The 25,832-nt window shown below is 38.9% G+C and overlaps 1 protein-coding gene across 1 annotated transcript in view; it reads right to left on the bottom strand.

Annotated features, from left to right (window-relative positions):
- CNBD1 (cyclic nucleotide binding domain containing 1) overlaps window positions 1–25,832 on the bottom strand; it is a 342,163-nt gene that overhangs the window by 108,939 nt on the left and 207,392 nt on the right. The window contains exons 7-8 of the mRNA XM_066372735.1: window positions 20,828–20,965; window positions 19,002–19,134 (exon numbers count right to left, since the gene is read on the bottom strand). Coding sequence (XP_066228832.1) covers window positions 19,002–19,134; window positions 20,828–20,965 — 271 coding nt within the window. The remainder of the gene's footprint in view (window positions 1–19,001; window positions 19,135–20,827; window positions 20,966–25,832) is intronic.

Raw genomic sequence — 25,832 nt, forward strand, 5'->3', positions numbered from 1 at the left:
CACAGGAGCTAAAGATCTGCTCCTTTTATCATTAACTAGTAGTTTGGGAAACTTTGAATAAATATTAGTTTAGGATCCAAAACATATTTATAACAATGCCACTGATATCAGTTCAGTAGTGCCGGTATTTCAAGACAGGCAGCTAACCATGAGGCGGGGGTCCTAAGAAAATATTGAGGGTGGTGGTGAGTGTGTCACTCACACCTGCTAGTGAGAAATCCTTGAAACAAAAGCACTTCACCTGGAGCAAGGCACAGAAGTGAATAGATTATCATCACAAAGCTCTGGCATACAAGCTCCAGGAGATAAAGTGCAAGACACTGACTTGCTTAAAAAAAAAAAAAAAAAAAAAAAACAATGGGGAAAATCTTTCAGGTATCACTCAGTCCAGGAGATAATGGACACGAAATGCAGGTAGTTGCAGATACACAAAAAGGTATAGATATAAAAGCAGATATACAGAAGAAAGAGACATAGAAATAAATAATATATGCATCTAGATATAGTTTTTGTTTTTGTTGAAACTATGCAAGACTACGCAGCTCTTCTTATAATAATTTTAAACAAGATTTACTCACCAGACTCTAGAAAATTCATGCAGGGATTAGATACTGTGAAGTACCTGAAGGCAATTACAAATATAAAACGACAAAGTGGTACCTGCCTCAGAAAGACCTGCAGGGAAATCTGCAATTTAAAGACCAACCCTACAAGGAGTAAAGTGTGTGCAGAAGGGTCATGAAGACAGAGAGCCACAAAGAACTCAAAGCATTCCTCCCAAAGAGGCAGCTGTCACTGATGTGCCCATGCAGCATGGAGTGTCACACCCCCACCCCTACATGGAAGGCAAACGAAGATGTTTCGGCTCCTCTGCAGAGACCTGCTACTTCACTTGGGCAGCCACCGCGGTTCAGGAAGGGCTGCACCATTTTCCCTGGCAGGGCTGTGGTCCAGGTTCAGCTGACAACAGGTTGCACGTTCTCCACAGAGTGAATGCTCAGGGTGTCCATGCAATGCAGGCCTCGCCAGTGAGTCATACCAGATTTTTACTGGAACAATCAGGAAGACAGACGTTCACAGGGACTACTGCCTGTGATGAAAATGTGTCCCGTAGCTATTTCTGCCGTAGCACACAGAAACTTAGAGGAGGAAATGAACACAAAGCAAAACAGAACCATGACTGGAACAAATAAATGGAGCAAGATTACCTCAGAGCTTGGATCAGGCATTCCTGAAAGATAAGTTCCTGGATTTCCCAGATATGCACCTGTGTTTGAGCAGAAGGTACAGAGATCTCCTATTTACCCTACCTCCAATCTTCCATAGCATTCCCTACTATGGACAGACTCTGAGAGAGTGGTACATTGTGACAACTGGTGAACCCACATTGAAATATCATCAACCAAACCCATAGTTTACATTGGTGCTCACCGATAGTGTTGGACACACTGTGGGTTCAGTGACTGTACAATGATATTTACCCACCATTGTGACTCTGTATCATACAGAGTCATTTTACTGCCCTAAAATTTCTTTGTGCTCCACATATTCATTCCTCTCTCCTCCCTAACCCATGGAAACCACTGGCCTTTTTATTATTTCTTTATAGTTTTGTCATTTCCAGAATGTCATGTGATAGAAATCATGCAGTACGTATCCTTCTCAGACTGGTTTCTTTCTTAATAATATGTGTTTAAGGCATTTCCATGTCTTTTAATAGCTTGATAACTCATTGTTTCCTAATGCTGATTAGTATTCCATTGTTGGGATGCACCACAGTGTGTTAGTACACTCACCCAGAGAAGGATATTTTAGTTGACTCCAGGTTTCAGCACTATAAATGAAGCTGCTATAAGCATCTCCATGCAGGTTTTTGTGTGGATGCCAGTGTCCAGCTCCTTTGGGAAAATAGCAAGGAGTACATTTGCTGGATTGTATGATAAGAATGTACTTAGTTTTGTAAGAAGCCACCAAGCTGTCTTCCAAGGTGGCTGCACCATTCACATTCCCAACAGCAGTGATGGGAGTATCTGTTGTGACACTTGGTGCTGTCAGTGTCTGGATTTTGTCCACTCAAGTAGATTGTGAGTGGCATCTCATTGTTTTAATTTTCATTCATATGATTGAATATGTGAGAAACCTAAAATTGGAAAGACGCAACAGGAAGAAATTTAGTAAGGACGTAACTAAATTCAAACTATCAGTCAACTGGTTAAATAGACATCTATAAATCAATTCATCCAACTGCAGCAGAAGATACATTCTTCTGAAGCTCACATGAAATATTCACCAGGACAGGCCACATCCTGGACCTTAAAACATAATGTCACAAACTTAAAACAACAGAAATTATACATCTGTTCTTAGACCACAATGGAATTACCTAGAAATCAATAGCAAAAAGATAAATGGAAAATCTCAAAATGTATAAAAGTTAAACAACACACTTCCAAATAATACATGGGTCAAAAAACAAACCTAAAAAGTTAATAATTTAAATTGAATTATATTTAATTATGTTGAAATAATTTATAATTAAAATTTATTAAAATTAAATTTTAAAAAACTAAATAAAAAATTTTAAATTTGATAACAATATTGCTCATTAAATGTTAATGAAAACAATATATCAAAATTCATGGGATGCAGTGAGAGCACTGCTTTGAGATACTTTATAGCCTTGACTACAGATATTAGAAAAGAAGAAATGAACGATGTCAAAGAAATGGCACTGTGAGGAGGGCTCCTGATACCTCTCCACAAAATTTTAACAAATTCAACAACTAGAGAAAGAAAAACAATCCCAGGAGCATCTGAAATGTACATACACCAAACAAAGGTACAATTGGGCGAAATGGTAGCTGAATTCATAATCCACTCTGAAGGAAATAAGATAGAGAGCAGAGTACTCTGCCTTCCTCATTGACCTGAGCAAGGGCTGCTTTCACTTGGAACTGAGAGAAAGTGAGGGCTGGAGGCATGGAAAAAGCTGGACTAGGGCAGACTCATTCAATCCAAGGAGAGCGTGTGCCCCCAACTCAACCTACATGGAGTGCAGAGTTAACACCAACAGGAAACCCCGGCAGAGGTGGGTGAACAGTTGCCTTATTTACTCCCGATATCCTGGTTGGCGAGCATAGACAGTGTACAAGTGGTTCCTCCTAGCACCCCTGGCGTGGGTGCCTGTGTTTCTGGACAGAGGCGCAGGGTTGGAGACTCTCAGCAGTAGCCTTCTGCATGGGCTACAACAAGAGTCTTGGTGCTCTCTGAACAACAGCGCACGGAGAGTGAATGATAGCCAGTTTTTCTACACTCCCGGACCTCTCTGGGCGGGCACCTCCAATAGCCATACAGTAGGGGTTCCCAAACTTTTTACACAGGGGGCCAATTCACTGTCCCTCAGACCGTAGGAGGGCCAGACTATAAAAAAAATCTATAAACAAATCCCTATGCACACTGCACATATCTTATTTTAAAGTAAAAAATCAAAACGGGAAAAAATACAATATTTAAAATAAAGAACAAGTAAATTTAAATCAACAAACTGACCAATATTTCAATGGGAACTATGGGCCTGCTTTTGGCTAATGAGATGGTCAATGTCCAGTTCCATATTTGTCACTGCTAGCCATAACAAGTAATATGACGCACTTCCCGAGCCATGATGTGTGCGTCCCGCATCACTGGAAGTAGTACTGTACATGAGCGACGCTGCACTTTGCGGTGCCACCACATACAGTACTCTAGGAGCACAGGATGTGGATGCATCCTGTGCTTCTCTCACTGACCACCAATGAAAGAGGTGCCCCTTCCAGAAGTGCGGCGGGGGCCAGATAAATGGCCGCAGGGGGCCACATGCAGCCCGCAGACTGTAGTTTGGGGACCCCTGCCATACAGGCTAACAAAGCACATTACCAGGAAATAAAAAATATGAAAGTGCTAGAAGTAGGGGCATGCAGGCAGCTTGCAGATAGTTTTTGGAAAGCAGACCTGCGGATTAGATCGCTGAAAGGAAGGAGCCTAACCCGCAGTCTGCTGACTGCCCAGCTGGCTAACACTGGCAGCTGCTCTGGCTGACAAGGTCTTCTTTCTCAGGTCTGTGATCTAAGAGAACATGAAGGAGAGACGTGATATTATTAGGGCCTCTTGCTCTGCACTCAGTGGCTGGGGCAACTTCCTGCCAGCTGATACAGGATGAAAAAACATTCCTACGAAACAGACCTCAGAGAACACTGCAGAAGTTGGACAGGCTAGGCTGTAGGCTTCTTAACAAGGGAGAAGACTGCAGAGAGCAGTCCCATGGAATGCTAAGACAAATTTAACTAGACATACCCAGGGAACCTTAGAAAGGAGCCTGAACAGAATTCAACTCACCCCCCTACCTGCTTAAGCTGGTGGCTCTGGTCAGCAGAGCTTTCATACTCAGGGCCGTGCTCTAAAAGAACCTGGAGGAGGGACTTGACAGCTTTTAAGACCTCCTGTTCTGCAGACAGTGACTAGGGCATCTTCCTGCCACCCAATACAGGTTACAAAGTGCAAAAAGCCTAGGGAGAGTGGTCCTGCAGAGTGCTAAGGCATACTAGACACACCTGGAGGCTCATAGAAAGACACTTTCAGAGAAATTTGCTCCCAGCCCTGCCTGATTACTCAGGCAGCACTGGATGGCAAAGCCTTACCCAGAGCCCTGCACTGAGTGGGGATAGAGTGGGGATTTGGCAGCTCTTAGGGCCTTTTGCTCTCCAGGCACTGGCAGGGGAAATTTCACAGCTGGATCACCAGGCTGCTGGTTCAGGAAGGAGAGACTTGGAAAGAGGCTCCAGGAAAACAAACTCTCCCATTGTTGGAGCCTGCAAACGCTAACAAGCTCCGACTACCAACGAGACTAAGGCCTAGTATATGTCATCACCATAGCGACACATCAACTGCAAATCTCTACCTAAGCATGCCACAGGTGCCTGGGATACAGTGCCACTAACCAAAAAGAGAGAGAAGAAGGAAAAAGAAAGAAGATAACCTCTCAAAATCAAGAATAATCCACAGTCTTTATAACTTTTTCCACTTTTTTTCTTTCATTTATTATCTTTATTTTTTTACTTCCACCTTGGTTCTTTTATCCTCTTTCTGTCTTCTTATTTTCTTTTCATCTTGAAATTCATACCCATAGGTGTTACATTTCCCTTTTTTTTTCTTTTTCTCTATAAGGGTTACATTCCAAAAATCTTAACACTCTCCCTATTTTTTTTCCATTCTTTTTCTTTTTTTTCTCCCTCTTTTGCTTTTTATTTTCTCTTACTTTTCCTCTCATTCAATCATCACTCACAAACAAATTATTGTATTTTGGATTCAAATTTTTTCTTTGTGGCATATTGTGTGCTTTTCCTTCGCTTTTTATCTCATTAGCATTCCCCCCAACTCCGGCTCTCCATTCTATGTAGTTTTTGTTCCACTTAATACAATAAAATCTTTATTTTTTTATTCTTTTTCTTGTTTTCTTCTTTTCTCTTTCATTATATCTCTCATTTGACCATCATTTACAAGAAAATTATGTTATTCTTGATCCAATTTTTTCCTTGTAGCATTATGTGGGTACTCTTCATTTTTGGCCCCTTTGTCACTTCTCCCCAACTCAGGCCCTTCGTTCTAGGTAGTTTTTGTTCCATTTAGCACAATATAATTCTCAGGTTTTCACAGTATTTTCTCAAAAAAATTATTTTTTTAAAACAAATTATTTTATTTTATTCTTTATCCATTCTTATTAGTGTTATTAACAAAACCACCCTCAGATAGCATTAAGGACAAGGAAATCAAATATCATGGATAAAAAAGATGAGATGTATCAAAGATATATGAGGAAAAATATATAGAAAACAATTTTAATAGATTGGAGACCTTGGAGTTAAATGACAGAGAATTTAAAATAAAAATAAAAAAATAATCACAGATATACAAGAAAGCACAGAAAGGCAATTTAGGGAGCTCAAAAAACAACTCAACAAAGAGAAAGAATATACTACCAGGGAAATTGAAACTATGAATATGAATCAAACAGAGATGAAAAACGAGGTAACAAGCTTAGCTAATAGAACAGGCCAGATAGAAGAGAGAATTAGTGACATAGAAGACAGACAACTAGAGGCACAACAGAGAGAAGAGGAGAGAGACTCATGAATTTAAAAAAAAATGAGAAAGCCTTATAGGAATTGTCTGACTCCATCAAAAAGAACAACATAAGAATAATAGGTATATCACTGGCCCTGGCCAGTTGGCTCAGTGGTAGAGCGTCGGCCTGGCATGCAGAAGTCCCAGGTTCGATTCCCGGCCAGGGCACACAGGAGAAGCGCTCATCTGCTTCTCCACCCCTCCCCCTCTCCTTCATCTCTGTCTCTCTCTTTCCCTCCTGCAGCCTAGGCTCCAATGGAGCAAAGATGGCCTAGGCGCTGGAGATGGCTCCTTGGCCTCTGCCCCAGGTGCTAGAGTGGCTCTGGATGCAACAGAGTGATGTCCCGGAGGGGCAGAGCATCGCCCCCTGGTGGGCAGAGCGCCGCCCCCTGCTGGGCGTGCCGGGTGGATCCCGGTCGGGCACATGCGGGAGTCTGTCTGACTGTCTCTCCCCGTTTCCAGCTTCAGAAAAATACAAAAAAGAAAGAATAATAGGTATATCAGAAGAAGAGAGAAAACATGTAATGAAGAACATATTCAAACAAATAATAGACAAGAACCTCCCAAGCCCATGGAAAGAATTAAAGCCTTGAATTCAAGAAGCAAAAAGAACACCAAGTTATCTTAACCCCAACAAACCTACTCCAAGACACATCATAATGAAATTGGCACAAACCAATGACAAAGAAAAAATTCTCAAGGCAGCCAGGGAAAGAAAGGATACAACATATAAAGGAAGGCCTATTAGATTATCATCAGATTTCTCAGCAGAAACTCTACAAGCTAGAAGAGAGTGGACCCCAATATTTAAAGTTCTGAAAGAAACTTCTAGCCAAGAATACTACACCCATCAAAGCTATTCTTCAAATACAAAGGAGAAATAAAAACATTCATAGATACAGAAAAGATGAGCAAATTTATCACCAGAAAGCCCCCACTTCAGGAAATACTAAAGAGGGTTTTCCAACCAGATACAAAGAACAAAACAAAACAAAACCACAAGTAAAAGCTCCACCAAGAACACAATAAAATCACATTTATTTATTTATTTATTTATTTTTTATTCATTTTAAAGAGGAGAGAGAGAGAGAGAGAGAGAGAGAGAGAGAGAAAGGGGGGAGAAGCAGGAAGCATCAACTCCCATATGTGCCTTGACCAGACAAGTGCAGGTTTCGAACCGGTGACCTCAGCATTCCAGGTCGACGCTTTATCCACTGCACCACCACAGATTAGGCTAAAATCACATTTAAATTGTGACAACAGAAAGAAAAAAGGGGAGAGGACAAAGATTAACAGTAGGAAAGGAGGAATTGGATGCAGAAGCACTCATGAGATAGTGTACTACAATGAACATGGTAGGTACCCTTTCCATTACTTAATGGTAACCACTCCTGAAAAAACCACCACAGAAGCACATGGCTTGAAAAAAGAAGTAATAGAGGAAGGAAGTATGGATTACAACCAAACTAATACAAATGATAGAAAAACAAAACAGAAGAATCAAACAAGATACAAAACTAACAGAAAGCAATATATAAAATGGCAATAGAAAACCTTCAAGTGTCAATAATTACACTAAATGTAAATGGACTGAAATCACCAATAAAAAGACACAGAGTAGCAGAATGCATTAAAAAAGAAAATCTAGCTGTATGCTGCCTACAAGAAACACATCTAAACTACAAAAACAATTCAAAGTGAGAGGCTAGAAAACAATACTCCAAGCAAATAACATCAAAAAAAAAAAAAAAAGCAGGTGTAGCAATACTCATATCTAACAATGTTGACTACAAGAGAGCAAAGGTAATCAGAGACAAAAATGGTCATTTCATAATGATTAAAGGGACATTGAATCAACACATAACACTTCTTAATATATATGTACCAAACCAAGGAGCACCAAAGTATATATAAAACAGCTCTGACTGACCTAAAAACAAAAACTGACAAAAATATAATCATACTTGGAGAACACATTACACCGCTGACGGCTCTAGGTTATTCATCCAAACAGAAAATCAATAAAGAAATATTGGCCTTACATAAGAAATGATGACATCGGATCATTTACAATAACATGGATGGACCTTGACAACATTATACGGAGTGAAATAAGTAAATCAGAAAAAAAAAAAAACAACTAAGATGAATCCATACATAGAAGGGACATAAAAATGAGACTCAGAGACATGAACAAGAATGTGATGGCAACAGGGGTGGCAGGTTGGGGGAGGAGGGAGGGGGTGAAGAAGGAGAGAGGGGTTAGGGGAGGGGAGGGGCACAAAGAAAACCAGATAGAAGGTGACAGAAGAAAATTTAACTTTGGGGGAGGGGTATACAGCACAATCAAATGTCAAAATAATCTAGAGATATTTTCTCTCAACATATGTACCCTGATTTATCAATGTCACTGCATTAAATTTAATAAAAATAAAAAAAAAGAAATACTGGCCTTAAGCGAAACATTAGAACAATTGGATATAATAGACATCTACAGGACATTTCATCCCAAAATGCCAGAGTATACATTTTTCTCTAGTGTACATGGAACAGTCTCAAGAATTGACCATATGTTGGGCCACAAAAATAACATCAGCAAATTCAGAAAAATTGAAATTATACCAAGTATATTTTCTAATCATACAGCCTTGAAACTAGAATTCAACTGCAAAAAAGAGGTAAAAAAACCCCACAAAAATGTGTAAACTAAACATTTTTTTAAAAATAGTGGGTCAAAGAAGAAATAAATGCAGAGATCAAAAGATATATACAGAAAAATGATAATGACAATACGACATATCAGAATTTATGGGATGCAGCAAAAGCAGTGATAAGAGGGAAGTTCATATCACTTCAGACATATATGAACAAACAAGAGAGAGCCCAAGTAAACCACTTAACTTTATATCTTAAGGAACTAGAAGAAGAAGAACAAAAACAACCCAAAACCAGCAGAAGAAAGGAAATAATAAAAATCAGAGCAGAAATAAATTAAATACAGAACAGAAAAACTATAGAAAAAATTAATAAAACAAGGAGCTGGTTCTTTGAAAAGATCAACAAAATTGACAAACCCTTGGCAAGACTCTCCAAGACAAAAGAGAAAGGATCATATAAACAAAATCCAAAATGAAAGAGGAGAAATCACTAAGGACACCGTAGATATACAAAGAATTATTGTAGAATACTATGAAAAACTTTATGCCACTAAATTCAACAACCTAGAAGAAATGGATAAATTCCTAGAACAATACAACCTTCCTAGATTGAGTCAAGAAGAAGCAGAAAGCCTAAACAGACCTATTAGTAGAGAAGAAATAGAAAAAACCATTAAAAACCTCCCCAAAAATAAAAGTCCAGGCCCTGACGGCTATACCAGCGAATTTTATCAAACATTCAAAGAAGACTTGGTTCCTATTTTACTCAAAGTCTTCCAAAAAATTAAAGAAGAAGCAATACTTCCAAACACATTTTATGAGGCCAACATAACCCTCATATCAAAACCAGGCAAGGATGGCACAAAAAAAGAAAACTACAGAGCAATATCTCTAATGAATACAGATGCTAAAATACTAAACAAAATACTAGCAAATCGAATACAACAACATATTAAAAAAATAATACATCATGATCAAGTGGGATTCATCCCAGAATCACAAGGATGGTTCAACATATATAAAATGGTTAACATAATACACCATATCAACAAAACAAAGAACAAAAACCACATGATCTTATCAATACATGCACAAAAGTCACTGAATAAAATACAAACAATTTTATGTTTAAAACACTCAACAAAATGGTTATGAAGGAAAATAACTCAACATAATAAAGGCCATTATGATAAACCATCAGCTGACATCATATTAAATGGCATAAAACTGAGGACTTTTCCCCTTAAATCAGGAAGAAGACAAGGTTGTCCACACTCTCCACTCTTATTTAATGTGGTGGTAGAAATCCCAGCCAGAGCAATCAGACAAGAAAAATAAATAAAATGCCTTCATATTGGAAAAGAAGAAGTAAAGGTTTTACTTTTTATAGATGATATGATCCTATACATCAAAAACCCCAAAGACTCCACAAAAAGATTACTAGAAACAACAAACCAATACAGTAAGGTCGCAGGATACAAAATTAATATACAAAAGTCCATTGCCTTTCGATATGCCAACAATGAAACATCAGAAAACGAACTCAAAAAAATAATCCCCTTTATGGTTGCAACAAAAAATAAATAAAATACCTAGGAATAAACATAATAAGGAATGTAAAGAACCTATATAATGAAAACTACAAAGTATTGTTAAGGGAAATCGAAAAAGATACAATGAAATGGAAAAAATAGTCCTTGTTCTTGGATAGGAAGAATAAATATAGTCAAAATGACCATATTACCCAAAGCAATATACAAATTCATATCAATTCCCATCAAAATTCCAATGGCATTCTTTAAAGAAATGGAACAAAAAATCATCAGATTTATATGGAACTATAAAAAACCCTGAATAGCCAAAGCAATCCTAAGGAAAAAGAACAAAGCTGGGGGCATTACAATACCTGACTTCAAATTATATTATACAGCCACGACAATCAAAACAGCATGGTATTGGCAGAAAAATGGACACTCAGATCAATGGAACAGAATAGAAAGCCCAGAAATAAAACTACATATATATGGTCAAATAATTTGCGATAAAGGGGCCAACAACACACAATGGAGAAAAGAAAGCCTCTTCAACAAATGGTGCTGGGATAACTGGAAAGCCATATGCAAAAGAATGAATCTTGACTACAGTTTGTCCCCTTGTACTAAAATTAATTCAAAATGGATCAAAGATCTAAATATAAGACCTGAAACAATAAAGTACATAGAAGAAAACATAGGTACTAAACTCATGGATCTTGGTTATAAAGAGCACTTTATGAATTTGACTCCAAAGGCAAGGGAAGTGAGGCAAAGATAAATGAATGGGACCACATCAGACTAAGAAGTTTTTGCACAACAAAAGAAACTGACAACAAAACAAACAGACAGCCAACTAAATGGGAGTGATATTTTCAAACAACAGCTCAGATAAGAGCCTAATATCCAAAATATACAAAGAACTCATAGAACTCAACAACAAACAAACAAAGAATCCAATAAAAAAAAAATGGGAAGAGGACATGAACAGACACTTCTCTCAGGAAGAAATACAAATGGCCAACAGATATATGAAAAGATGCTCATCCTCATTAGTTATTAGAGAAATGCAAATCAAAACCACAATGAGATACCATCTCACACCTCTTCGATTAGCTATTATCAACAAGACAGGTAATAACAGTGTTGCAGAGGCTATGGAGAAAAAGGAACCCTCATCCACTGTTGGTGGGAATGTAAAGTAGTATAACCATTATGGAAGAAAGTATGGTGGTACCTCAAAAAACTAAAAATAGAACTACCATATGACCCAGCAATCCCTCTACTGGGTATATACCCCCAAAACTCAAAAACATTGGTACATAAAGACACATGCAGCTCCATCTTCATTGCAGCATTGTTAACAGTGTCCAACACATGGAAACAACCAAAAAGCCCTTCAATAGATGACTGGATAAAGAAGATGTGGTACATATATACTATGGAATACTACTCAGCCATAAGAAATGATGACATCAAATCATTAACAACAACATGGATGGACCTTGATAACATTATACTGAGTGAAATGAGTAAATCAGAAAAAACTAATAACTATATGATTCCATACATAGGTGGGACATAAAAATGAGACTCGGGAACATTGACAAAAGTGTGGTGTTTACCGGGGGTGGGAATGGGAAGTGAGGGGGTTGGGGCGAGAGGAGGGACACAAAGGAAACCAGATAGAAGGTGACAGAAGATAATTTGACTTTGGGTGATGGGTATGCAACATAATTAAATGTTAAAATAACCAGGAGATGTTTTCTCTGAACCTATGTGCCCTGATTTATTAATGTCACTCTGTTAAAATTAATTTTAAAAGAAAAGAAAAGAGGAAATATCTGAAGTCAATCATCTAAGCTCCCAATTTAGGAAAACAGAGAAAAAGAACAAAGTAATTTCAAAGTAGGGGAAAAAATGAAATAAAACAAATTAGAGCATAACTCAATGACATCAAAAACAAAAAATCTATAGAGAAACCCAACAAAGGCTGGTTCTGTATATCAGAAATGAATAAGTGGAGTTTTAAATTAAAAATGCAATACTATTTACATGACCTCCTCAAAAATGAAATACTTAAGCGTAAATCTAGCAAATACTTATAAAATCTATATATGGAAAATTAAAATACTCTAACGAGGAAATCAAAGAACTGTATAAATGAAGAGATACTCCATACTCAGGTTAAGAAGATGAAATTGTCAAAATGTCATTTCTTTCCAATTTGATCTATAAATTCAATACAATCCAAATCAAATTCCCAACAGATGTTTGTTTTGCTTTTATTGGTGGGTAATGACAAACTGAATCTGATATTTCTGTTGAAAAGCAAAAGGCCCAGAGGAGCCTTCACATACTGAAAGTGAAGAACAGAGTCAGAGGATGGACACTAGATAAGTTGAAGACTTACTATAAAGTTACAGTAATCAAGAGAATGTGATATTGAATACTAGACAAATTATAGACAAATAGATCAATACAACAGAATAGAGAGCCCAGAAATAAACTGAGAAACAGAGATAACTTATCTTTTACAAAGAAGTACAGGCAATTACAACGGAGCAAAGACAGCCTCTTTAACAAATGGTGCTGGAATAACTAAACATCCTGTGCAAATATATATATAGACACAGACCTCTTCACCTCTTCACAAAAACTAACTCAAAATAGATTATAGACATAAATCTAAGATGCAAAATTATAAAACTCTTAGTAGATAGCATAAGAAATGGTCCAAAAACCTAATGTACAACACCAAAAAAGATATATAGATCGGAAACAAACACATAAAAGGGGCTTCTCAAATATCAGATGAATGCAAATTAAACAATGAGATGCCACTCCTTATCTACTTGAGTGGACAAAATCCAGACACTGACAGTACCAAGTGTCACAACAGACACTCCCATCACTGCTGTTGGGAATGTGAATGGTGCAGCCACCTTGGAAGACAGCTTGGTGGCTTCTTACAAAACTAAGTACATTCTTATCATACAATCCAGCAAATGTACTCCTTGCTATTTTCCCAAAGGAGCTGGACACTGGCGTCCACACAAAAACCTGCATGCAGATGCTTATAGCAGCTTCATTTATAATGCTGAAACCTGGAGTCAACTAAAATATCCTTCTCTGGGTGAGTGTACTAACACATTGCGGTGCATCCCAACAATGGAATACTAATCAGCATTAGGAAAAGAGTTATAGGCCGGCCCTGGCTGGTTGGCTCAGTGGTAGAGCATCGGCCTGGCGTGCAGAAGTCCAAGGTTCAATTCCTGGCCAGGGCACACAGGAGAAGTGCCCATCTGCTTTTCCACCCCTCCCCCTCTCCTTCCTCTCTGTCTCTCTCTTCCCCTCCCGCAGCTGAGGCTCCATTGGAGCAAAGATGGCCCGGGCACTGGGGAGGGCTCCTTGGCCTCTGCCCCAGGCGCTAGAGTGGCTCTGGTTGCAACAGAGCAACGCCCCAGAGGGGCAGAGCATCGCCCCCTGGTGGGCAGAGCATCGCCCTTGGTGGGCGTGCCGGGTGGATCCCGGTCAGGCGCACGCGGGAGTCTGTCTGACTGTCTCTCCCCGTTTCCAGCTTCAGAAAAATAAATAAATAAATAAATAAATAAATAAATAAATAAATAAATAAAAAAGGAAATGAGTTATCAAGCTATTAAAAGACATGGAAATGCCTTAAACACATATTATTAAGAAAGAAACCAGTCTGAGAAGGATACATACTGCATGATTCCTATCATATGACATTCTGAAAATGGCAAAACTGTAAACAAATAATAAAAAGACCAGTGGTTGCCATGGGTTAGGGAGGAGAGAGGAATGAATACATGGAGCACAAAGAAATTTTAGGGCAGTAAAACGACTCTGTATGATACAGAGTCACAAGGGTGGGTAAATATCATTGTACAGTCACTGAACCCACAGTGTGTCCAACACCATCGGTGAGCCCCAATATAAACTATGGGTTTGGTTGATGATATTTCAATGTGGGTTCACCAGTTGTCACAATGTATCACTCTCTCAGAGTCTGTCCATAGTAGGGAATACTATGGAAGATTGGAGGTAGGGGTGTATGGGAGATCTCTGTACCTTCTTCTCAGTTTTGCTGGGATCCTAAAACTGCTCTAAATAGAAAAGTCTACTTTACAAAATCATTAAATGAATTAATATAATACATTAGAAAATACTCAATGCAAAGGCACTAGTAAAAGAGGAAAAAAGACACATTGAAATAAATGGCACCTCACAGCACAGTCAGGTTCTGGGATGCTCAGGAGTGACCCATGGGGCTAAGAACTTTGAGACTCTGACAAGTATGTTGATATGAAAGACGGATGTCAAAAAATTGGTATTTAGCCTGATCAGGTGGTGGCGCAGTGGATAGAGCGTCAGCCTGGACGCTGAGAACCTAGGTTCAAAACCTCAAGGTCACCAGCTTGAGCCTGTGGTCATAGATATGACCCCATAGTCACTGGCTTGAACCCAGGGTTACTGGCTTGAGCCCTAAGGTCGCTGACTTGAGCAGGGGGTCACTGGCTCAGCTGGAGCCCCTCCCTCCCAACAAGGCACATATGAGAAAGTAATCAATGAACAACTAAAGTGCTGCTACAATGAGTTGATGCTTCTCATCTCTTTCTCTTGCTGTCTGTCCCTATCTGTCCATCTCTCTCTCTCTCTCTCTCTCTCTCTCTCTCTCTCTCTCTCTTACTCACTCTCAAAAAAAAAAGTTGCAGTTTAGAGCCTAGAACTTCTGGCTTCCATTAGGTAGAGCTTCAAAGTACATATTCCATGGCTGAAAGTTTCCACTAGATATTTTTATCATTATTATGTTGGCATATTTTATCTGTCAGAACTGAATTACTATAACTTTTTTAGTATCTCCTGTAATTATGTTTGCTATATCAAATCCTACCTGGAAAAGATGAAGCATGCCAACATAAGAAGGGTGATAATAAAATGTACCTCATTGATCCATGGAGGCCAAGTTATTTACCATTTTTCCTATGCACATAATACACATGGAAACAGCTGAGATCAGCTAGCTGCGGTTTTCCAGCCAGACACACCTGGGAAAAATGACACCTGGGAAGACTTTGGTTGGTGTGATACAAACCAGACAGGCCTAAATTACAAATGACACAGGACACATCCACTACAGTCAAGCTCTGCCTGGCATCCGACCCAAAAGTAAGAAGACTAAATTAACCAAGGAAATAAAGCCAGAAATAAGCTTCACTTATTTCACAGATTACTCAAAATTAATCCTAAACCCTAACCTTTTGAATAATTAACTAAATCTCTCTGAACCTTTATCCAATACACGTTTCCAAAATGAAATGAAAACATACTTAATTATACTTTGGAAATCCTACTGCTGCTAATTTTAGACCTAGATAATGACAGTGTAATTTTGAGCTACATTCTCTGTGCTTTCCGATAAAAATTCAAAATAAATCTTGAGTAAAGTCGAGAAGCATTACATGTAATGATTCTTGCTGATATATCAAGTTTGTCAGTGCCATCAAAAAATAGATTAGGTTGACAGGTTTTATTCTTCACCTCGGTATGTTTATTTATAAGAGTCATGGTATTTCAGAGAAAGGAGCTTTGAAGAGAATCTAGTAAAATTATCATTCTTCCTGAAGGAGGATAAATGCTTTTTAAAACAGTATAAATGTAAGCATCATATATTTACATTTGGTAAAATAATGTCACTTTTGACTCATTCAAAATAATCACAGATTATTCATGGCAATAGACAGTTTCAACCATTATTTTAAGGATATTCCCATAAAGAACTTGAACCCAGAGTTAGTCTCCTAAACTATGTTACCTTAACTCTTTGATACTAAATTTAAGTATTTGAATTGATACCTTAGACTCAGACACAGTCATCATTTGAAATCAAATACATTAAAAACACATAATTATTCCCCCTTTCCAGATTTTGTATTCTTTTGCCTCACATAATTAAAAATGTCTCTGATTATGGTTTCTTTCCTCCTTTTTAATCATCTCAAAAATATTAACGTCGGCCCTGGCCGGTTGGCTCAGCGGTAGAGCGTCGGCCTGGCATGCGGGGGACCCGGGTTCGATTCCCGGCCAGGGCACATAGGAGAAGCGCCCATTTGCTTCTCCACTCCCCCCCCCCCTTCCTCTCTGTCTCTCTCTTCCCCTCCCACAGCCGAGGCTCCATTGGAGTAAAGATGGCCTGGGCGCTGGGGATGGCTCCTTGGCCTCTGCCCCAGGCGCTAGAGTGGCTCTGGTTGCGGCAGAGCGACGCCCCGGAGGGGCAGAGCATTGTCCCCTGGTGGGCAGAGCGTAGCCCCTGGTGGGCGTGCCGGGTGGATCCCGGTCGGGCGCATGCGGGAGTCTGACTGTCTCTCCCCGTTTCCAGCTTCAGAAAAATACAAAAAAAAAACAAAAAAAACCCAAAATATTAACGTCTTGGTATATTGGCAAGGCTGAAAGAGAACTAAAAATTAGGCATGGATCGAAGTTTGAAATTTCTGATACAATTTGGGGAAAACAGAATAAAGCAAAACATTCACATTTGAAAAAATTGTTTCTGTACAATAATTATGCTGAATTAAAAAAATACTCCATTCCCAATTTTTTTACCAGTCTATTTACTACTTGCTTCTATATGTACTATTGGCTAAAAAAAATAAATAAATAAAATAAAATGACATTTATACCCTGTCGGAAAAAATGTTTTATGAACAGCATGCAACATGACTAATATTCAACTTTTAGAAGCAAATATATATATATATATATATATTTGGCGAAACATGGTTTAGACCTATATTTCAAAAAAATGATAAATAACCTATAAACATCAGCACTGAAATGAAATTTGGAATAAATTCAGGAAAGAGCTCAGAATCTAACCAAATAGAATAGATCCATCAGGGACTCCAAGTTTTTGAAGCAAAACTTACCTCTAATATGTACTTTTTTCAATAAAATTCTCTGTTCAGTGCTACGCTGACCCTCACTGTTCCATTACAGAGTGCCTCCCTCACAGGACATCTTAGCCAGATCCCAGAATTTTCCCACTACTTGTTTATCATTAGAACAGTGACATCATGGGATTTACAACTCAGGCTTGTTCTTTTTAGGGCTACAATTTTAAACTCAATTGAGAATGTTTTCCCCCTCCCGGCAACAAAGCCCTCACTCGCCACCATTATGGCTCTGGAGCCTGGAAGTGGAGGGTTTCTTTCAAGCACATCCCCTCCACTATCATATAGGCACTGGGTCCACCTGTGTGTGACCACAAACCTCTCCTTGATGTGGGGTGGCTGACTCTGTGGGGCAACGGCGGTTTCTCTCTGAAGGACGTCTAGGCTCTGACCCCCCTATTCCCCTGGGTGGTGGTGTCTTGGCCAGATAACAAATTCCATAGACTGGGTAACTTCAACAAGTGTGGACAAGTCCTGCCAGGGGTGAGGACGACGAAGACACAAAGACCTGACTCCAGAGATCAGGTTCAGTGATGCAGATCCGACTTATTCAGGAAGTAAGCTAGCTTATATACACAGGTTCAGCCTATAGGGTGTTACAGCGTGTTCTTCACAGCCAATGGCTAAAAAGATCAGGGAGCTGCCTGGTTGTCGCTGAGTCACTTCTTTATAGCGGGCAAGCTTCCTTCCTGGGTGTGCCCAGGAGGGTTCTGGGAGCTGGAGTATTCTCACAGCATTGCGTCAGCCACAGCTGCTAGGTAAATGCTCTGCGCTCTACCTACAAACAAGAAACAACTATTGCTCACAGTTTGGAAGGCTGGGAAATGCAAGATCAAGGTTGACCCAGTGTCTGCTGGGTGCCCAGTTCCTGTGAGGACAATTGCTGCGTCCTCATGTGGCCGAGAGGGAGAGATCATCTCTGGGGTCTCTTCTTATAAGGGCACTAATCCCATTCATGAAGGCAGCCCCATTTTCAGGACTAACTTCCTTCAAAAGGTCCCACCTCTAAAGAGCATCACATTAGGGATTAGGGGTTCAACATCTGAATTTTGTGTTATCAAAGCAATCAGTCTATAGTCCTTGGCATCTCTTATTTGGTGAGCACTCCCAGATGGAAAAGCTGTATAGAAGGACCCAATGCCACCTGAACTTTTTGTGAAAGTGGAACCCAGGCCATGCACACACCACTGCCGTCCATGCTAGATAGCACAAATGTGGGCAGCTACACCTGCTGCTGCCTCTTATCTTGACCTCACCTACTCTCCATAATTGCATTTTCCACTGATGACGTACAGCACAGGTGCAGAGATGCCGACTTGCTGCTCCAGTGGGTGATCAACCAGGCGAACAGAAAAGAATGACCTTGACCTCTCATTGCATTTCTCCTATTTAGTTTGGTCCTCACACTGACAGCTTGGGTGGGACAAAGGTAGGTGTGTGGGGCGATAGCAGAATGTGCAAGTGAGGCTGGTGAAATCACTCTTCAGGCCAATGAAGAATGATTTTCAAGAAAAAAACAGGCAATAATCTAAATGTCCAATTCAAAGATAACATTAAATAAATTAGACAAACATGTATATGAAGAAATAGTGTAAAAAGATCAAAACTATGAGAAATTACAAATTCCAATAGTATAAGATTATATTAAAAAGAAAAAAGTTCCAAAATTACATTAAACTTACCATGACCCGGAGGGAATTTTTTCCATTTAACAAGCAGAACCAGCTCATTTATGGCTGAAATAGGCCACTGCTCATAATATGGGCACTTATGAAGTAACTTCACTGTTTGTTTATTTTCAAGTTTTGCTTTTTCCTGGGGGAAAAAAGCCATTATCATATGTTTTATGTTAGGTGATTTAAAAAGAAGAAAAAGGATAGCAGATAAATGTCAGTAAAAGAAAAATAAATGTGACATGATATAAATTATCATAAAATGCATTTGAATTTTATAAGTGCATCATTCTATAGCTTGGTGACCATATTGAACTTTTAACCCTCAGATCTGCAACTAAAATTCTATTTTCCCACATTTCCTAACATTTTTAGATGTTATAAATATTTGAACATTTTTTAAAAAAAATCTGTCATAGTCAAGACTAAACTCAAAAGTTATAACTGATAATATTAAGTAAGTAATACTAAAATTTTGAAAATGAAAGCAAAACATATAATAAAAAAGTTTTTAAGCTAGAGATTTTGGGAGGAATTTGAGTTTTGAGAAAGTCATTGGCACTACTAACTCTGAGACCATCATATAAAAAGGACCAAAACCCTGTTAGAGAGCTGAATTAAGACAGTTGTCCCCCCATCTCCCTCCCACATGAGCAGCCAGCTGTGACTCAGCCATGCACAGTGCAGTACCGGCCCAGCGGGACGTGGGTGGGGGGCCCATCCTGTCACTGATACACAGTCGCTCTGCCAACCAGGGGGAGAGAACTCGGAGAGGGGACACATTTTAGATTTGAAGAAAAGAGGATAATTTGTTGAAATAAAAAAGTTATCTTAATGCAGCAGAATGAGGGGTTAGAATTAAGTTGTGGTCACCTCGTCATGCAGCCCTGGGTTCCACTATGAAAACAGCATGCTGATCATACCCAAGTACATTTTTTTCTAAGGCAGACTACAGAGATGTGGATGTCTTTCTGTCCCATTGTCCTACTGTCCCTAACACAGAACATGCTGTTCATGAACAACCTAAAGCCATAAAAAATATACATAATATACAAGGGTGGGCAAAAGTAGGTTTCCAGTTGTTCATATGGAAAATAATACAGTAATTGATAAATAATAACACAAGAAGAAACTGTTTGTGCTTCACATATTTACAACAGTGAGCCTACTTTTGCCCCACTCTATATATCCATAGACTTTTTCTTTCTACTTAACTACCTATCACTATTGGAGACACAAGTGATGGTTATCAAATAAACCACATTCTTTTTTTCTTTTTTTGTGTGACAGAGACAGAGAGAGAGAGACAGAGAGACAGACAGACAGACAGGAAGGGAGAGAGATGAGAAGCATCAGTTCTTCATTGTGGCTCCTTAGTTGTTCATTGATTGCTTTCCCACATGTGCGTTGACTGGGGGCAGAAGGCTACAGAAGAGCAAGTGACCCCTTGCTCAACCCAGTGACCTTTGGGCTCAAGCCAGCAACCTTGGGCTTCAAACCAGTGACCTTTGGGCTCAAGCCAGTGACCATGGGGTCCTGTCTATGATCCCATGCTCAAGCCAGCAACCCCACACTCAAGATAGTGAGCCTGCACTCAAGCCAGATGAGCTTGTGCTCAAGCTGGCAACCTCAGGATTTCGAACCTGGGCCCTCCGTGTCCCAGTCCGACTCTATCCACTGCACCACTCCCTGGTCAAGCAAGCAAACCACATTCTTATGTTGTCCAGGTCAAGTTAAATTAAAAATAAGAGAGATACAGAAATCCAGAGAGGCAAAAGTTCTCTTGAATTTATATAGTTGCATTGTGTTAATATGTAGATTAGATTGGATCATACCTCTTTTAACTTTGCATACTTCTTTGCAGGGATCTTAAGAATTTCACAGTCTTCTTCTGTAATCACAGTGTAGTCACTTGGTTCCAAATAAATCTGACTTGCTACTTCCAGAGTTCCAAAGGTACTCCATGGTCTAAGCTATTAAAAACAAACAAACAAAAACAAACAAAGGCAACTTAAATGTCATTATCACTCATCAACATAAAAATATCTGCAATCTAGAAAGGCCTGCAAGGGAGAAGCATGGTAAGCTCCAATCCTATGAGTAAAGGGGTCTGAGCAGCCTGGCACGGGTGTCACACTTTCTCTTCCCAATGTCACTTCCCCAAAGCGAGAAAAAAATCCTTTTATTTCCTCACTATATGAATAAAATAACTTAAGATATTATTGTGTGTTTTTGCTAAACATTAAGTGTTTGAAACACTACCATGTTAATGTAATTCACTCATTTTTCGTTGCAGTGGGACTAGACTCCAATTATACATTCAGTCTTTTGTTGATGAATATCTGTGTTGTTATCTGTATAGAGCTGTAAAACAATGATACTATAAGCATTAGTGTATATGTCTCCTCATTTTATACATAACTTCCGCGAACCAGCACAGCTAGTAATTCCAGGTCCTGAGTGGGAACTGCACGGAATTAAGAAAATAGGCTTACTCTTACTATCCAGGCAGAGGCAGCAGCAACCCCATAGCTGGATTATCAGGCTACTAATTGAGGAAGGAAAGACTAGGAGAGAGGCTCCGGGAACACGGACTCTCTCACTGTCAGAGCCTACAAATACTAATGAGCCTTGACTGCCAACGAGACTGAAGCCCAATACATGACACCACCATAGAGACTTATCAACTGCAAACCTCTACCTGAGCATGCCACAGAGGCAGAACCCAGGGTACAGAGTCACCGACCAGGAAGAGGGAGAGAAAAGAAAAAGCAAGAAGATAACCTCTCAAAATCAAGAATAATCCACAGACTTTATAACCTATCCAATTTTATTATATTTGTTCGTTTGTTTCTCTTATCTTCATGTCCTGATTTTTTTTTCCTCTTCCGATTTGGTCATTTAATTCTCTGCCGGCCTTACTTTCATCTCTCTTTGAACTACACTACCCATAAGTGTTACATCTCCCATTATCTTTTCTTTCCTCTTCCGTTCTCTCTATGAGGGTTGCACTCCAAAACCCTTAACTCTCTCTCTCTCTCCTTTTTTTCTTTTTTCTTCTTTTAGTGGTTCCCTCTTTTTCCCCCCTCTCTCTCTTTTCTCCCTCTATATTAGTTTCTTCCTTTCTCCTTTAAGTCTCCTCTCATTCAATCCTCAATAACGAACAAATTATCTTATCTGGGACTCAAACTTATGTTTGTGGCATTTTGGGGGGGGGATTTACTTCACTTTTTTAACTCACTAGCAGTGCTCCCAACCCTGACTCTCCACTTTATCTAGTTCTTGTTCCACTAAATACAATAGTAATTTTTGAATTCCCCCCCCATTTTGCTGTTTCCCTCTTATTCCTCTCATCATATCTCTTAGCCAACCAACACCTAAAAGCAAATCATTTTATTTTGACCCAAATTTTTTTCTTATTTGCATTTTGTGGGTCCATACCCCCTTTTTTGCCCCTTTATTACTTCTCCCCAACTCAGGCCCTCCATTATAGGCATTGTTTGTTCTTTTTAGTACAAAATAATTCACAGTTCACCATAAGATCTTCTCAAGAAAGAGGGGAGAGGAGAGGAGAGGAAAAAAGAAGGGGGGGGAATAATTTTTTTTCTTTTTTCTTTTTTAATTAAAAAAAAAAAAACTTTTTTCTACTTTTTATTTTTATTTTTTTTAACTTTTTATTCTTTATTAAACCTCATTAATACTATCAACAAAACCACCCTAAGATGCCATTAAGGAAGAGAAAATCGAATATCATGGATACAAAAGAAAGAGAGGTAACACAGATAGATGAGGAAAATTCTATGGAGAAAAAACTTAATATATTGAAAACCTTGGAGTTAAATGACAGAGAATTGAAAATAGAAATCCTAAAAATACTCAGAGATATATAAGAAAACACAGAAAGGCAATTTAGAGAGCTCAGAAAACAACTCAATGAACACAAAGAATATATGTCCAAGGAAATTGAAACTATAAAAACAAATCAAACAGAGATGAAAAACTCAATTCACGAGCTGAAAAATGAGGTAACAAGCTTAGCTAATAGAACAGGCCAGATAGAAGGTAAGATTAGTGAAATAGAAGACAAGCAACTTGAGGCACAACAGAGAGAAGAAGAAAGAGACTCAAAAATTAAAAAAATGAGATAGCCCTACAGGAATTAACTGACTCCATAAAAAAGAATAACATAAGAATAATAAGTATATCAGAGGGAGAAGAGAGAGAAAATGGAATGGAGAACTACTCAAACAAATAATAGATGAGAACTTCCCAAGCCTGTAGAAAGAACTAAAGCCTCAAATTCAAGAAGCAAACAGAACTCCGAGTTTTCTTTTTTTCTTTTTTTTTTTTCTGAAGCTGGAAATGGGGAGAGACAGTCAGACAGACTCCCGCATGCGCCCTACCAGGATCCACCCGGCACGCCCACCAGGGGCTACGCTCTGCCCACCAGGGGGTGATGCTTTGCCCCTCCAGGGCGTTGCTCTGCCGCAACCAGAGCCACTCTAGCGCCTGGGGCAGAGGCCAAGGAGCCATCCCCAGTGCCCGGGCCATCTTTGCTCCAATGGAGCCTTGGCTGTGGGAGGGGAAGAGAGAGACAGAGAGGAAGGAGGGGGAGGTGGAGAAGCAAATGGGCGCTTCTCCTATGTGCCCTGGACGGGAATTGAACCCGGGTCCCCCGCATGCCAGGCAGACGCTCTACCGCTGAGCCAATCGGCCAGGGCCTCTCCGAGTTTTCTTAACCCCAACAAACCTACTCCAAGGCACATCATAATGAAATTGGCACAAACCAACAGCAAGGAAAAAATTCTCAAGGCAGCCAGGGAAAAGAAGAATACAACATATATTATTATCAGATTTCTCAACAGAAACTCTACAAGCTAGAAGAGAGTGGACCCCAATATTTAAAGTCCTGAAAGAGAGGAACTTTCAGCCACGAATACTATACCCATCAAAGCTATCCTTCAAATATGAAGGAGAAATAAAAACATTCACAGATACAGAAAAGATGAGGGAATTTATCGTCAGAAAACCCCCACTCCAAGAATTACTAAAGGGGGTTCTCCAATCAGATACAAAGAACAAAAAAAAAACAAAGCCACAAGTAAAAGCTCCACGAAGAACACAATACAACCAAATTTAAACTATGACGACAACAAAAAAAAAGAGGGGGGAGAGGATGAAGATTAACAGTAGCAAAGGACGATGGAGTGCAAAAGTACTCACAAGATAGTACACTACAATGAACAGGATAAGAACCCTTTTCATTACTTAATGGTAATCACCATTGAAAAAATCACCACAGAAGCTCGTGATTTAAAAGATAGTAACAGAGGAAAGATGTACGGAATACAACCAAATAAAAACAAAAGATAGAAAAATGAAAGAGAAAGTTTAAACAAGACACAAAACTAACAGAAAACAACCTATAAAATGGCAATAGGGAACTCACAAGTGTCAATAATTACACTAAATGTAAATGGATTAAACTCACCAATAAAAAGGCACAGAGTAGCAGAATGGATTAAAAAAGAAAATCCAACTGTATGCTGCCTACAAGAAACTCATCTAAGCAACAAGGATAAAAACAAATTCAAAGTGAAAGGCTGGAAAACAATACTCCAAGCAAATAACATCCAAAAAAAAGCAGGTGTAGCAATACTCATATCTGATAATGCTGACTATAAGACAGCAAAAGTACTCAGAGACAAAAATGGCTATTTCATAATGGCTAAGGGGAAACTGAATCCAGAAGATATAACAATTCTTAATATACATGCACCAAACCAAGGAGCACCAAAATATATAAGACAGCTACTTATTGACCTTAAAACAAAAACTGACAAAAATACAATCATACTTGGAGACCTCAATACACCGCTCATGGCTCTAGATCGGTCATACAAACAGAGAATCAACAAAGATATATTGGCCTTAAACAAAACACTAGAGCACCTGGATATGATTGACATCTATAGGACATTTCATCCCAAAGTGACAGAGTATACATTTTTCTCCAGTGTACATGGATCATTCTCAAGAATTGACCATATGTTGGGCCACAAAAACAACATCAGCAAATTCAGAAAAATCTAAGTTGTACCAAGCATATTTTCTGATTATAAAGCATTGAAACTAGAATTCAACTGCAAAAAAGAGGTAAAAAAATCTCACAAAAATGTGGAAACTAAACAACACACTTTTAAAAAATGAATGGGTCAAAGAAGAAATAAGCGCAGACATCAAAAGATATATACAGACAAATGAAAATGACAATACGACATATCAGAATCTATGGGATGCAGCAAAAGCAGTGATAAGAGGGAAGTTCATATCACTTCAGGCATATATGAACAAACAAGAGAGAGCCCAAGTGAACCACTTAACTTTACACCTTAAGGAACTGGAAAAAGAAGAACAAAGACAACCCAAAACCAACTGAAGAAAGGAGATAATAAAAATCAGAGCAGAAATAAATGAAATAGAGAACAGAAAAACTATAGAAAAAATTAATAGAACAAGGAGCTGGTTCTTTGAAAAGATCAACAAAATTGACAAACCCTTGGCAAGACTTACCAAAGAAAAAAGAGAGAGAACTCATATAAACAAAATCCAAAATGAAAGAGGAGAAATTACCACGGACATCGTACATATACAAAGAAATGTTGTAGAATACTATGAAAAACTTTATGCCACTAAATTCAACAACCTAGAAGAAATGGATAAATTCCTAGAACAATACAACCTTCCTAGACTGAGTCAAGAAGAAGCAGAAAGCCTAAACAGACCTATTAGTAGAGAAGAAATAGAAAAAACCATTAAAAACCTCCCCAAAAATAAAAG

The sequence above is a fragment of the Saccopteryx leptura genome, chromosome 3, assembly GCF_036850995.1.
Source record: "Saccopteryx leptura isolate mSacLep1 chromosome 3, mSacLep1_pri_phased_curated, whole genome shotgun sequence".
In the NCBI taxonomy this organism is placed as follows: Eukaryota; Metazoa; Chordata; class Mammalia; order Chiroptera; family Emballonuridae; genus Saccopteryx; species Saccopteryx leptura.